A 15,573-nucleotide genomic window follows, 5' to 3' on the forward strand; every position below is an offset into this window, starting at 1 on the left:
GGCTAAACAGCTCCTAAACCGGTCAGCTCCTAAACCAGGCCCTAAAGAGGCTGCTGTCGAGCAGTACCATTAGCGGTTGCTGACACACCAGTGGCAACATTTACAACCCTCAGAAGCTTTACGCAATTATATGGGAACGGAGGTAAGCGCCGCGTAATTCATGAGTACTGATGTGAGTAACTGATCGCCTTGGCAAAGAGCAACAAAAAATGCCAGGACCCTTTATTGAGCCTTCCGCGGGTGCGCACAACAAGGGAACAAACGGTGAGCAGGCGCGGCGGACCTAGTAGAAACTGCACTTGACTGCCGGGTTCATGTCGGTGCCTGGGCCGCAGCCAAACACCGTCTCGAAGTCGGGGTCGTTCATCAGCGCGGAGTTCACTCTGCGCTCGCCGCACCCAGCGGCGGCGGGCCGGCACAGACTGAGCGCGTGGTAGACGTAAAACAGCTGGTTGGTCGAGATGCCCTCAGCGTTCTGGAAACGGAAGTCCGTGCGGTGTCTGCTGCGAGACTTGATGTACATCCTGTACAGCCTGAGCACCGGCGCCACGGCAGCAGCCTCGACGATGTCACGCAGAAGCGCCTCCTCCCGCCTTCGGGCCGCCGCCTCGCCGGCGGCGCCCGCAGAGTCGCAGGCCTCGGGCCGCTGGCCGCTGAAGCAGTGGCTGCGTGCTTGGTAGCTCTGACGCGCCGCCGCTGACCACCAGGAGGCGCCTCCTGTGCCGATGGCTCCGTCGAGAAGCGTGAGGAAGAGGCATCGCACTAGGCGGAAGCCAATACGCGGTATCTGGAAGAGCAGAAAAAACTGCGTCGCCCGGCCCGTCACGTTCAGGAGCGCCATCGGGAAGTAGACATTGTTCAGCTCCCGGTCCACGGAGCAGTCTGTGTCAAAGACGCTGCCCTCCCAAAGGTCGTTCTTGTCGAACTGATCGAGCAATGACGCGCGAAAGACATGTTTGCGCAACGCGTGGTATGACTCCAGTGCGTGGCCAGGCTTTACTTCGGGTAGGTCAGCAAAGAAATCGCGCACTATTTGCGTGTTGCTCATCCAATGTGGAAAAAATGCATGAATCTGCGTCTCGGTGAGTTTCTTCAGCAGCTGCGACTTAGTCGAGACGTCAAGCCATGAAGTCTTAGCTATAGCCGTCATCAACTCATGTTTGAGGTCATCGATGATGTTACGTACAGAGACATTCTCGAGCGTTGTTTTGAATCTCGTGTACGCCAGATAGTGAACAGCGCGCGGCACTGCTTTTTCAAGAGCGTTGAGGCAGATGACGTCACGGTTTCGTGCGCTCCACAAACTAGGCAAGACAAAGGGCTTAATGTGGTCCAGCAGAATGTGGCCCAGGTAGTTTAAAGTTACGTGTGAAGGCGTCACCCGCACGGCCTCGACGAGGCTGTTTACGTAGTCCGCAGACTGTAGGAGCAGAACAGGCTCTCCGGAGACGTTGTCCAGCGCGTCCCCTAAGGCGCCTAACACGAAAGGCTGGAACAGGCTCAGGTCACCGAGACTTCTGACTTGCTCTTCGCTGCCTTTGTCAGTGACACTTTCCGTCAGGCGAAGGAGATAGTGCATGAACTCGAAAACTTCGTCCGCTAGGCCTTGAGGCACCATGGTGTTGGCGAGTAGCATCATCTCGTGAAGTGCGTGTGAACGTCCACTGACAGAATGATTGTCCTTGTAGTCGTCGAGGCTTCCGAAAGCACTTGACTTGTCCAAGACCACTACAGCGTCCGATGTCCGAGACACTTTCGTGAGACGAATGCTTAGCAGTGTTGGCACACCGAAGTTCTTGAGAACCTTGGCCGAGGCGTTCCAGACGCTGGAAACAGTGTTGTTCCCGTCGGCCTCGTACGGCCATCCGGAGAGACCTGTCGTGAGCAGCGCGTAATTGAGAGGCCCCGTTTCCAGGGAACGCAACGCGTCGACGTCCATGCACTGGGCCCACAGCTGGCGCGCGGCGACAACGGGGCTGTCTACGAAGCGGCGCTCGTCGCCCAGCATCTTGACGAGCGCGTGCTGGACGTCGCTGAGGATGGCGGCGTCTGCAGCGCGGAAATCGGGCCTCGTCGTGACCACGGAGCATGCGAAGCTGTAGAAGTCGGTGCACGGATTCACCGACCAGTTGAGGCTGGCGGCGATGTACGCGCCTTCCCTGCGGCACTCGGGAGTCCTGCACAGGCCGAACGCCTCCTGCGTGGTGTCGCTCCTGCTGCCCCGGATGTTGAAGGTGCGCAGAAAATACTTGAACCGCGGGCTGTTCATGGTGGTGTTGAATTCGTCCGATTCCGCGAGCAAGGACATGTAGCGCCGCTTGCCGTAGACGCTGAGAATGGCCAGGGCACCGATGATCGTGGCAAGGAGCATGAGGAAGGCGACAATGATGTGCACCTGGTAGCCTGTCTTGCGGTTTTCGCGGATCACCTCGCAGCGGGCCTGCTCGGCCATCCAGCGGTCGTACGTCCGGCACGTCTGCCCTAGAGCCAGCTTGCTGGACTTGGCCTGCAAAGCGCGCGCCGACATGCCCAAAGCAAGCATTAGCAAAGCCCTTTCACAATAGTTCGCGAAAACGTGCAGGCCGCGGAGAGTACCACTCCCATAAGGCGGTGCCACGCCTGTGCCGAAAAAACGCTCACCCTGGATTAATGTGCGCAACTGGGCAAGTTGGTGACGCTACATCGTGAAAGGAAGCAGCGCAAAAAACGGGACGTAGGAAAGAAAATGCGCGGATGAGTGATGACTAGCAGCTGGATGCATTTATTGCGTGAGATCATTAAATGCGCGGGAAAAGGCAAACGCACAACGAAAACAACCTCAAAGCTCATGGATTAAATTAGCCCCTCTCGCGACGAGCTAATATACTGACAGCTGACGCATCATGTCCCATTGCGCGCGATTTAATATGACTGGCGAACACGCCATACATCCCGACAGGGCTGGCGGCAGCTCTCTTCGGTGACTTTCCGAGGGGCAGTAATTAATCCATCGCACCTTTCTATAGTCATGACCGACACATTAGACTGCGCACATAGGACGCGCGCGCGGCAGTGAAAGAGGAGAGTTTCATGTCTCTCCACATCTCCGTACAAGGCCCAGGTAAGTTAACTTTTGTGCACACACGCTCAAGCTCCCAGGAGGCAGAAAAATAGTATATGCACCTACAAACTACGAGCCACGTGTTTCAAATTGCGTGACTTGCAGAAGCTGAAGCGCGGGGCTTGCATGGTTGCTTCTCGCCCTACAACCTTAGCGTTACTGCAGAGAGGTGAACACTCGTGGGCATCGTACGGAGGTGCGCCGTAAGAGGCATAAAACGCGTTTTGTTGCATGCCGCACTCACACACAAAAGTGCTGTATACATGCAGCGCATGATGCGTTGGTAAGACGAATTAATGATCGACTCAAAAAACATTCTTTGTCTCTTAATGGCACCAACTGCAATTAGGCATTTCCCTGTAAAACGTTCACTCGGAAATTTCTAATCTTTGAACGGCGTGCATTAGAACAATTCGCAGAAGACAAGGCAAATTTTTTATTGTTAAGTTATCGCGCGCAACGCGGCATCATGTGTCACAAAACCTTCCGCTCCCTTGTCGCATCACTTATACGGCAGATCTTATTTCAGGAATGATGTTCCTTGGCGTTAATGCTGTAGATTTGTTTTCGTTTTCTTTTCCGCATGCCTATTCACATGTAATTAATGCCTTCACGCAATGAACGCATCCAATTGCTAGTCAGTCTTTTCTACATCCCATTTTCTTGCCTCTTTCCTCTAAAGATACTTACCCCATTGGTAGGACCGCTGGTCCGACACCGTTTTTGATGAAGTTAATACACGTTTCAATCAAGTCTTTTTAGGCAACAAAGCCACAAAAATAAGGAAAGTCACGCATTATGATGTTAGTAATCACCAGCGCCCTGCCAGCTGTGGCCCTTTCATCCCGCCAAACTTCCTAAATTCTACCTGGCTCTTCACCTCCCACTGCTACGCTTGCCTTCCCTTGCAACCCACTCCGCTGCTCCAAAGGGCCGTCGCTTCTCTAAAGCTCATATGCCCTGCCCACGCCAATCTCTTGTTCTCAGGTAGCACACTATTAGCACGAAGCAGTATCCTGATGCATTCCCCTTTCTTTCTGGCTCTTCATGTAACAGCAATGATTTTATTTGCCATGTATCACTGCGTTGTCGTCAACAATTCACTGTTTTCCTTTGCTTCCTAATTCCTGCTCTATGTGCGAGCACTGGCAAGATACCACTAGCATATACCTTTTTTAAGGGACACTGCTGGGCAGTGCAGCGGCAGAGGCAGTTGAGGAAGACGCTTGGACTCGCATGCAAGAGAAGCGGTGTTAGAAAAGCGGAGCCCTTAAATTCTCCATGGAATTGCATATCCTGGCCTGGAGCGCGGCCTTATCCCAGTGACCAGAGCCAACAACGCACTCACAAGAACAGAATTTAGTCACGTTGGTGTACCAATTGGCCAGCACCTCCTTCAACCCGTGGCCCTCAGTGCAAGGCGGTGGTCAAACCTGTGGCGCAGTGGAGAGTGCTAAGAATGTCTGACTCTGGACAGGGCGCCAACTGAAACTGCATCTGGTATTATTTAATGCTAGAATCTCAGTGAAGCTAGCCTATCATTGCTGTTCGACGAGCTACCGGGCATTTAATGGGATGTCATACGGCTTAGTGAGATTAGGAGGGCAGATGAGGCGTATACAGTACTAAGCTTCGGGCACGTGCTATGCTATTTTTTCTTAGCGGACTGACGAAAACTAGGTGTGGAATCCCTTGTTAATTAGGATGTAGCTGAGAATATACAGGAATTATGCAGTATTAAGGAGAGGTGGCAGATATCGTAATCCAGGTAAACAGGTGGTACAAATTGAAGGAAGCACCGGCCTGCATCAGGCATCAAGCGCTGATGACGACATAGTCCAAAGCCTCCATGAAGACGTGAAACCGGCATTGAGTGAGGACACAGTATATTGCACTCACAAGCGACCTCAGTGCCTAGATGGGCTGGAGAGATAGCATGCTGGAGACCGGGCAGACTATCACATGGCTTCTAGGAATGGCAGGGGGGGGGGGGGGGCTATTAGTAGAGATCGCGGAACGAAATACTCTACGTATCATGAATACTTTCTTCCGCAAACGGGAGTGCAGGAAGTGACGTAGAAGAGCCCTAATGGCGAGAATAAAAACGACAGACCTCATGTGCCCAGCCTGGCATCTTGCAGAGGAGCGAAATTACAGGGGCTAGTTGGTGGTTCATCTTGTGGAAACCGCGCTGGACTTAAACAAGACCCACTTTAAGGACGACAGACGAAGCGCTTCGTCTGTCGTCCTTAAAGTGTGTCGTGTTTGTTTACGTCCAGCGCGATTCTCACACGACCTTGCAGGATGTGGATGCGTCCGGAAAAGTACCATATAGTGGCCATAGACTCGAAGAGGAAACGGAGGAAACTAATAAGAGACAAGCCCATCAAAAAAGTTAGCGGCAAAAGGGAAAATAGAGGAATTGAGGATCTCGCTGCCGAACAGGTGTTCGGCTTTAACCAGAGACGAAGGCATTCGTGTTCAAGTAATGAAGAAACGATAATTTCACAGACATCATTACCGAGTGCGCAGAAGAAATAGACGGTAGGATAGTTAGACAGGATACTGCCAAGATCTCTCAGGACAGGAAAGATGTGATTAACAAATGTGAAACGACGAAGGCCTCTAACCCAATAGATGGAACAAAACTAACACAGCTAACAACGTTAATTAGTAAGCGTAGGATACCTAAACGCGGTCAACAGGAAATAGGCATGGACAAAAATCAAATGTATAGGCTAAGAGACTAGGAGGCCAATGTTATTGCCAGTAAGGATGAGATAGTTAAAGTAGCAGAAGAGTTCTACACAGATCTAGCCAACAGCCAGTGTTATCCGAACGTTATTGAGAGAGGCAGCTTTGCAGAGCAATTGGACATACCGCCAGTGAAAAAAGAGGAAGTAAAGGAAGCCTCGGATGCAGTACAAATTGTGGAAAGCAGTTTGTGAGAATAAAGCACGGCAGGTCTATTGAAGTACGGTAGAGAGATTGACCTCAAGCGTACAGGAATCTTGAAAGAACCCTAACCTCATCTTAATTCATAACGAACGGGATACCAAATACAGGAAAAATTAGACAAATCTGTTTACTACCCGTTGCCAAGAAGTTATTTACTAAGATAATCATAAACGGAATATGCGCAACCTTAGACGTCAATGAACGAAATGACCAGGAAGGTTTTTTTTTTTTTAAGTCTACACTACAAAAAGCCATACTCGCACTATGAATCATACGATAAATACATGCGCAGAATATAACCATATATAGTCTTCATATATTACGAGAAAGAACTTGAGTTGAAACCTCAGAAGACATGCAAGCATTGCGGAATCAGGATGTAGAAGACCCATATGTAAAAATATTCGAAGATATCAAAAGCGGTAGTACAGCCACCATAGTCCTCGACAAAGACCGCAATAAATTTAATTAGGAAATGTATGAGGTAGGGAGGCACAATACCTCCAATGCTGGCCACCGCAGGTTTAAAGGAAGCATTCAGATAGGCGGACTGGGAACAGTTGGGGGCAAGGGTTGATGTATAATACCACAGTAATCGGCAATCCGCTCATGGCATTGCCTTGATAATTCAGGGGACGAATTGCGAAACATGATTATGGACTTCGGCAAGCCAGAACGATGAATCTAAACTTTCATATGTAGAAAATTGTTCATATACAACAACCTCGGAAGGGAGCAGCAGTTTACGATTGGTCGGGACACACTGGAAATGGCGAGGGAATGCATCTACCAAGGGCTGGTAGTGACCGCTTATCCGGACCGAGAAACTGAAAGGCCTCGAATAACAGCAATGGGATAGTGGGCCTTTGGCGTGTGCTCTCGTATCATGAATACCTGTTTACCAGTATCCATCAAGAGGAAAGCATATAACAACCGTATTTTACCGGTGCTCTCTTATGCGGCAGAAATGTGGAGGCTAACAAAATGGGTAAGGATGAAACTAAGGACAAAGCAGCGAGCTGGGGAAATAAAAATGTTAGGTCGAATGTTGAGAGACAGGAAGAGAGCAGAGTAATAATAATAAAAATTGGATTTTGTGGAAAGGAAATGGCGCAGTATCGGTCTCCATATATCGTTGGACACCTGAACCACGCCGTAAGCGAGAGGATAAAGGAGGTAGTGAAAGAAGAAAGGAAGAAAGAGGTGCCGTAGTGGAGGACTCCGGAATAATTTCGACCACCTGGGGATCTTTAACGTGCACTGACATCGCACAGCACACGGGCGCCTTAGCGCTTTGCCTCCATAAAAACGCGGCCGCCGCGGTCGGGTTCGAACCCAACCGCGGCGGCTGCGTTTTCATGAAAATTGGTTTTTGAAGAAAGGAAATGGCGCAGAATCCGGCTCGCATCTCGGCGGACACCTGCACCCCGCCGTAAAGAAAGGGATAAAGGAAGGAGTGAAAGAAGAAAGAGGTACCGTAGTTGAGGGCTACGGAATAATTTCGACCACCTGGGGATCTTAAACGTGCAATGACATCGCACAGCAAGACGTGCCGACTACACTTCAACTAACAGCCGACTCAGTGGCTTTTCAAATGCGCCCGTGAAGCTAGACCCCTTTCTGCTAACATTCACAGCGCAAGACGAACACGGACACGAGGGGATACACCACAAAGCGCTGACTTCAACAAAAGTTTATTGCTGTGCGAGCGACTATATATGGTGTACAGCGGACATGCGCAGCAACGAAAAGGTACAATCATGAGCATCTGGTAGCGGCGCCACATCGCAAGCGAACGCATCATTTTCTGCACACGACAAAAAAAAGGAAAAAACAAAAAGCTAAAAACCTAAAAAGCAGTACGCGCACAAGAACGTCGAAGCCATAATACTCATTCCGAAATTCGCAAGATGTGACGCTCCTTATCACTTAACAGCAATGATGGAGTGCTGACACAGTGATCCCTTTTTTTTGCAATCTCTGCAGCCTCAGCAATCTCCCTGGCTGTTTTGCTTATGTACTTGTGAAGGATGGTGGTTCCTCCCAAAGAAGGACCACGTTCCTTGCACTGTTGGCAATCACGGCAGTGTATGCCGAGATGACGAGATGCCCCGATGAAGCTGTTGTTATGTTCCATGAGCCTCTCGTTGAGGCACCTGCCTGTTTGGCCAATGTAGGCTCGTCCGCAGGGCAATGGAATCGAGTACACCACGTTTCTCGCGCACTTCACAAATGGCTGCCTGTGCCTAACAGCGCAGGAGTTGCTGACAGAGACGGCGGAATTCACCTTTTTGCATAGTTTAGAGAGTTTCTCAGGTGCGGAAAAGACCACATGAACTCCTGCTCTTTTTCCTATTTTTTTGAGCTGGTGGGCGATGGTGTGCATGTACGGCAATACCGTCATATTCTTTCTCCAATCTCTGTCAGCTCCGTCCTGGTTACGAACCACTTCCCTGCTCTCTTTGAGCAAGCTCTCTGCAACCGCTAACAAGAGTGTGCTTGGATAGCCAGAGCTGTTCAACCTGGTCACCTGGTTAAGGAACGCAGACTCCAGTGTATGCTCGCACGATTTCTCGAGAGCACCGCAAAAGCATGACTTAACAATCGCACGTTTCACTAGTTTTGAGTGGGCTGAACCAAAAGGAAGAACAGGTTTGTTTCCTCGCGGTTCATAAGCCCAGCACACATGGTTAGCAGAAAAATAAATACCCAAGTCAAGAAATCTGATGAATCTGTTCACAGCCAGTTCATGCGTCAAGATTAGTGGTTGAAGGCATTCAGAAAACAAAGACAGAACACTAAACAAGTTTGCCTGATTGGACATATCGTCTGTGCCGGTGAAAACGAGAAAATCATCCACATATCTGAAGATGCCAACAACACTAGACCCTTCACTTCTACGCTTCAATTCTCGGTCCCGCTCCGCTAGAAAAATGTCGCTCAAAACCGGAGCAACGCAGGAGCCAATGCATATTCCGTTTTTTTGAGTGACGATGGTGCCTTCCCAAACTGCGAATGTTGACTTAAGGTAAGTTGAAAGCAATTCCAGGAAATTATCGACAGATAAACCACTACTGTTTTGAAACAGAATCACCCCATGTCTGTCTATGCAGTTCCTTACACTGGTCAGTAGGCTGTCCTGCGGGATCGAATAATAAAGGTCTTTAATGTCGACTGAGAAAGCCGACAGGTTCGCCTTGGGCCTGTCCTTAAGAAATCAGATCACCTCGTCAGAGTTCTTCACCTTGAAAGGGTCGTCAACGGTAAGAGAATTTAAATTTTGCTGCAGAAACCTTGCAAGCGACTTCTGCCAAGTTCCATTTTCAGAGATAATTACCCGCAGAGGGAACTGCGAGGAAACAAACCTGTTCTTCCTTTTGGTTCAGCCCACTCAAAACTAGTGAAACGTGCGATTGTTAAGTCATGCTTTTGCAGTGCTCTCGAGAAATCGTGCGAGCATAGACTGGAGTCTGCGTTCCTTACCCAGGTGACCAGGTTGAACAGCTCTGGCTATCCAAGCACACTCTTGTTAGCGGTTGCAGAGAGCTTGCTCAAAGAGAGCAGGGAAGTGGTTCGTAACCAGGACGGAGCTGACAGAGATTGGAGAAAGAATATGACGGTATTGCCGTACATGCACACCATCGCCCACCAGCTCAAAAAAATAGGAAAAAGAGCAGGAGTTCATGTGGTCTTTTCCGCACCTGAGAAACTCTCTAAACTATGCAAAAAGGTGAATTCCGCCGTCTCTGTCAGCAACTCCTGCGCTGTTAGGCACAGGCAGCCATTTGTGAAGTGCGCGAGAAACGTGGTGTACTCGATTCCATTGCCCTGCGGACGAGCCTACATTGGCCAAACAGGCAGGTGCCTCAACGAGAGGCTCATGGAACATAACAACAGCTTCATCGGGGGCATCTCGTCATCTCGGCATACACTGCCGTGATTGCCAACAGTGCAAGGAACGTGGTCCTTCTTTGGGAGGAACCACCATCCTTCACAAGTACATAAGCAAGACAGCCAGGGAGATTGCTGAGGCTGCAGAGATTGCCAAAAAAAAGGGATCACTGTGTCAGCACTCCATCATTGCTGTTAAGTGATAAGGAGCGTCACATCTTGCGAATTTCGGAATGAGTATTATGGCTTCGACGTTCTTGTGCGCGTACTGCTTTTTAGGTTTTTAGCTTTTTGTTTTTCCTTTTTTTTTGTCGTGTGCAGAAAATGATGTGTTCGCTTGCTATGTGGCGCCGCTACCAGATGCTCATGATTGTACCTTTTCGTTGCTGCGCATGTCCGCTGTACACCATATATAGTCGCTCGCACAGCAATAAACTTTTGTTGAAGTCGGCGCTTTGTGGTGTCTCCCCTCGTGTCCGTGTTCGTCTTGCGCTGTGAATGTTAGCATGAAGTACCAACTCGCCCAGCAACTGATTTTAAGCTAGACCCCTTTGCCTACCCTGGCCAGCAGAATAGCTCTACGTAGACCTTAGTAAGCTTGCATGCGCAGCTCACGTTGCACTGCGAACACTGTACAAAAAAAAATGCCGATGGCTTTTTTTTCCATTTATTTCGGACAACAATACATGGTGTCCGCGGGGAGAGGCTAAAGGAGACCAGGATGTCTCCTGACGAGGCCTAACACCCGCATTACACGTCGGTGCAGATGGTGCGGAGTAACATATGAGGACAGTGGTACACCAAACACGGCGAGACAGGAATTCAAAATAAGCAATTGCACAAGCACTGGTCAGGTAGAAAATAATGCTGAAGAGGTTATCAACAATGAGCAATAGTAAGTGGCGTACAAAAGAAAAACACATACACACAGTACAGTAGGAATAACAATGAAATGCAGCAGGTATGCATAATAACATTTCATACGGGGGTGTTCAAAAGATGCCTCATTTTCTTCTTGAATTGATGAATGTTGACACTCTCTTGGGCACAAGCAATTAATGTTGGATATGTGTTGCATAAACTGTTATTTGGTGATCTGTAGTCTGGGTGCCGTAATTAGTACGAGGCCTAGAACTAATCAAAGAAATTGTGCGCAAGTTATGTGTGATTGCTCTATTCAAATAAGAACAGGAAAAAGATTCAAAGTCATGTTTTATTTTTTGGTAGATTAGGAGTGCTAAGGAGTGGTTGTAGCATAGAAAAACCGGTAACACCTTACAAGAGGTAAACATGTCATTAGTACTAACAGTATATCTACCCAAAGTGCGCAAGGCTCTTTTTGTAGAGAGAACAACCTATCCGAGTAAGTTTTATTACATATTCTCCACACTAAGAGACTATTCACAATATGAGAATGAATAAGAGAAAAATATAACTGTTTTTTTACATGGAATGGAAGATGATAACGAAGTCATTGAATTAACCCAATTGATCTTGATATTCGTATCTGCAGACTATTGACCTGATCGGTCCAGCCCAAGTCACTGCGAAAATGGACTCCTAGAAACTTATGAGAATTCACTTGCTCAATTTGCGTGTTATTAAAATATAGTCGGAAATTATGAGCAAGGGGCTTATTTTTGGCGCGGAAAAGCACATATTTAGTTTTTTTTATGTTTAGTTCAAGAATATTGGCATCAAGCCATGTTCGCAGTTCACTGAGCCAGGTATTGGATCGATATTCAAGCAAGCTAAGGTTGGGACCGGAAAAGAAGATATTGGTGTCATCAGCGTAGAGGACTATATTTGAAGTGGAGTGTATATTTACTATATCATTAATATACAAAATGAAAAGTAGAAGGCCGAGGATAGAGCCTTGTGGTACACCGACTTTTATTAAACCTGGGTCGGATTTAAGCTCCTGTAGCCATGTAGACTGCCTCCGTCCTGTAAGATAGTTTTCCAACAATTTGTGTGCAATACCGCGAATACCATATTTTTCTAGCTTTAGTAATGAGATATCGTGTTTAATTGAATAAAAAGCTTTGCGAAAGTCTAAAAATATTCCGATGGTGAAAAGCTTTTGTTCGAAGTGAAAAAGAAGGCGATCTTTTATGTCCAGTGGAGCAGTCTGCGTGGATTTACCAGCCTGGAATCCCTACTGTTCTTTGCATATTATGTTTTTTTTTTATCTAGGAAGTTTGTAACCTTTTATATACCACACGTTCTGCGATTTTATAAAAGAGTGGCAATATTGAGATAGGACGATAAATGTTCATATCATTTTTGTCACCTCCCTTGTAGATTACTGTAACTCGAGCTGATTTCATCTTATCAGGGAAGATACCAGTCAGGAGCATTCTGTCGCATATATGTGTTAAAGGTGGACTAATGCTTCTAATAGCGGCTTTTACTGGTACCGTACTTATATCATCATCACCTGGTGAACAGTTAATTTTAAGAGAATTAACGATAGCCACGACTTCTTCTTCAGACGCGGGGGTCAGATATAGAGACTCACAAAAACTAGTTTTCATATAAAGGTCTATGGGTGATGGGAGACACGTGCCCGCTGTGATGTTACAAGCGCCTGCATTAAGAAAATGTTCATTATATGTATTAGCAAGTGTTACACCAGAGCAGGAAGTTCTATTAATCAGTAGCACGGAAGGCAGACGAGGTTTCCCATTGGATATCATGCCATTTACAACTTTCCAGACCTGTTTGGGTTTGTCCACTATTGAAGCAAATTTGTTTCCATAATAGGCCGTTTTAGCCTTCTTTAGATCAAGATTTAATTTGTTTCTAAATTTCTTAAATTCTTCGAAATTGGTTGGGTCTCTTGTTTCTAAGAAATGAGCAAATAACGAGTTTTTATATCGAATGCGCTTGAGAAGAACCGGGGGTAATCCAGTCTTTCTTAGCTTTTTTATGCTTATGGACGGCAGCCATAGGAAATGCAATGTTGTAATTCTGTTGTCCCTTTTCTAAAAATATATCGTACGCTACGGACGGATCATTTTCTAGATATACTTCTGCCCAACAAGTTTCAGCCGTAAGTGAACAAAAATAGGCAACTTCATTTACTGTTCGTCGCTTGTACTTAGGTTTAGCAGAGTGTTGCTTATTTGAAAACAAGCCAAAAATTGCATATGATCGCTTATGGCTGATGAAAAGACACCTGCGGTAACTGTATGTGGGGAAAAATTTGTAAAACAGTGATCAATGAGTGTTTCTGTTTGCTGGCTTATTCTGGTAGGTAGGCCGATAACATTTTGGAAACCATGTAAGAACATCAATTCAAGTAGTTTAGTCTGCATTGGGTTTTTCTTAAGCAAACCAACGTTCATATCGCCAAATATAATGACACGCCATCTGTTTTGATTTGCTAAATTAAGGAAACTATTAGAGAAGTCAAGGATTGCATCAAGATTACCATGAGGGGGGCGGTATACTAAAAGTAAAGCAATGTCGCGATGCAGTAAGCTAACAACTTCAAAGTTTTCATTTACAACACAAGATTCTGTAAGAAGGGGAAACGTTCGTGTACATATAGAGATATACCACCTCCGCGCTTGCCGTGTCGGTACATAGCAATGTGATTGTAGCATGGAATCTGCACAACTTCCGCATCAGAGCTATACCAAGTTTCCGTGAAACCAATGACACGCTTTAGTTCCTCTAATTCAGCTTCAATTCCTTCGACCTTATTCTTCAAACTGCGTACGTTTAGGTGATACAAGGAGAGAACCTCTTGAGCAGCATAAGTGTTGGCATTGAACAATTGGTTAAAAAGGTCAGGGTTATAGTAAGCCATCATTCCAAACAGAGATTTAGCAAGGTTCCAAGTTTACGATGCCTATACAATCTTGCTCAGGTCCTCCTCAGAAGCTATCCTTATTGCTGGAGTGCCGCTCTCCTTCCTCACAAAAATCTTTCCCTCTGTTGACCACACAAAAGAGTAATTCTGCTCGCGAGCTTTTGTTTTAGCTAGCCATCGAAGTTTCTTGTTAGTGGCAGTCAAGTTGTCAAAAAATTGTATCTTGTCATCCTGTTCATTGAGCGTTGTGCGTTTTGCAAGCCATGCATCTTTAAGAGCCCGCCTAGAAAACCTTATCAGTGCCACATGCACCTTCTTTTGGCGTGATGGGAGACGATGCAGGCCTTCAATATCGGAGTCTGATAGGCAGGGTAGTTCGAGCGTCACCGCAAGATCATTTACCATAGATAGCAAGTCTTCTTTTTCTTCAAAGGGCAAGCCATGGAATTTCATGTCCTGTCTTCTGCTGTATTGTTGCAGATCGTTTAGCTCTTTCTTTAGCTCGTTTTGATCTTTTTCGGTGCTTTCAAGTTTAGTGCGTAGCCTTTCAATCTCTCCATCATGCCTCTCAGAAGTAGTTAGTAGTGTGTCGTATGTCTCAGAAGTATACGTAACAGATTTTTCAATGCTTGTTACGGTATTTCTTAATGGTGTCAGGCCATCCAGCTTGATAGTAAGTACACTCAAATTCTTCTTGAATTCAGAAAGTTCTTTACACAAAGCAGGTGGGAGCACGAACGTTTGCCCACTACGTGGCGAACGTAAGCGCTGCCGTCAGCCCTACCAAGGTGGTAGGGCTGACAAACATTCTGCACATGTAATGAAATCTTGACCATCAGAAAAATCTTCAAAACATGTAAGACAAGTATCTGTCGGCACAGTACTCATATTGAACACAAACTAGGGCAGCAGCGGCAGCGGGACAAGCGGTTACTTTTTAAATACAGTGAAAATCAACCAATCTGCGCAAAGCAAAGACGATGGTCAGGCGCTGCACGATTGTTCCTGCCGCTGCCTCTGTTGCCCGAAGTGTGAAGCATCCGTCGGCAGGCTGGGCTTTATAACAGGCTTGAAGGGGGCATTGTCTGCTGTCCGTCCAGATTACCAGCGGGGCGAGAGATGCAGCAGTGTAGATAGTCGATGGTAGTCGGTAGATAGTCGGCACAATGCTGATTTCTGCGCAAAGCAAAGACGATGGTCAAGCGCTGCACGATTGTTCCTGCCGCTGCCTCTGCTGCCCGAAGTGTGAAGCATCGTCGGCCGGCTGGGCTTTATAACAGGCTTGAAGGGGGCGTTGTCTGCTGTCCGTCCAGATTACCAGCGGGGCGAGAGATGCAGCAGTGTAGATAGTCGATGGTAGTCGGTAGATAGTCGGCACAATGCTGGTTCTGCGCAAAGCAAAGACGATGGTCAGGCGCTGCACGATTGTTCCTGCCGCTGCCTCTGCTGCCTGGTTAAACCTGAAGTGACGCGATAGGTAAAGCTGGCCGAGTGCAACTTGGTCACGTGACCAACCACGTGACGAGCCACGTGATCAGCCGCGCCGCCGGCAGCAAGGTAGCCCTTGCCGGCAGCTGCTCCGCACCACGTGACCAACCATGTGACAGCGTGGCGGTGCAGCCACGGCGGGGCAGTCCAGCCACAGGGTGGCGGCGCCGCCACGCTGAGGGCTCGAAATGCTACCGTAATGTAACTATCGCTACAGAAGCGTAACTACGACACCTGTTTGCCGTGCTGCGTCGTCGCTTCTTTAGATGTTTGAATGTAAAACAGTGGCTCCATCTAGCGACAGCAAGTCAAATCG

The 15,573-nt window shown here is 47.6% G+C and overlaps 1 protein-coding gene across 1 annotated transcript in view; it reads right to left on the minus strand.

Moving 5' to 3' along the window:
• Nucleotides 1-219: 219 nt before the first annotated feature.
• Nucleotides 220-15,573, minus strand: part of LOC144124465 (uncharacterized) — a 237,836-nt gene continuing 222,482 nt past the window's right edge. Inside the window, exon 3 of the mRNA XM_077657144.1 lies at nucleotides 220-2,506. Within this exon, the coding sequence (XP_077513270.1) occupies nucleotides 284-2,506 (2,223 nt within the window). The 3' untranslated portion in view covers nucleotides 220-283. The remainder of the gene's footprint in view (nucleotides 2,507-15,573) is intronic.

This window comes from Amblyomma americanum, chromosome 3 (genome assembly GCF_052857255.1).
Source record: "Amblyomma americanum isolate KBUSLIRL-KWMA chromosome 3, ASM5285725v1, whole genome shotgun sequence".
NCBI lineage: Eukaryota > Metazoa > Arthropoda > Arachnida > Ixodida > Ixodidae > Amblyomma > Amblyomma americanum.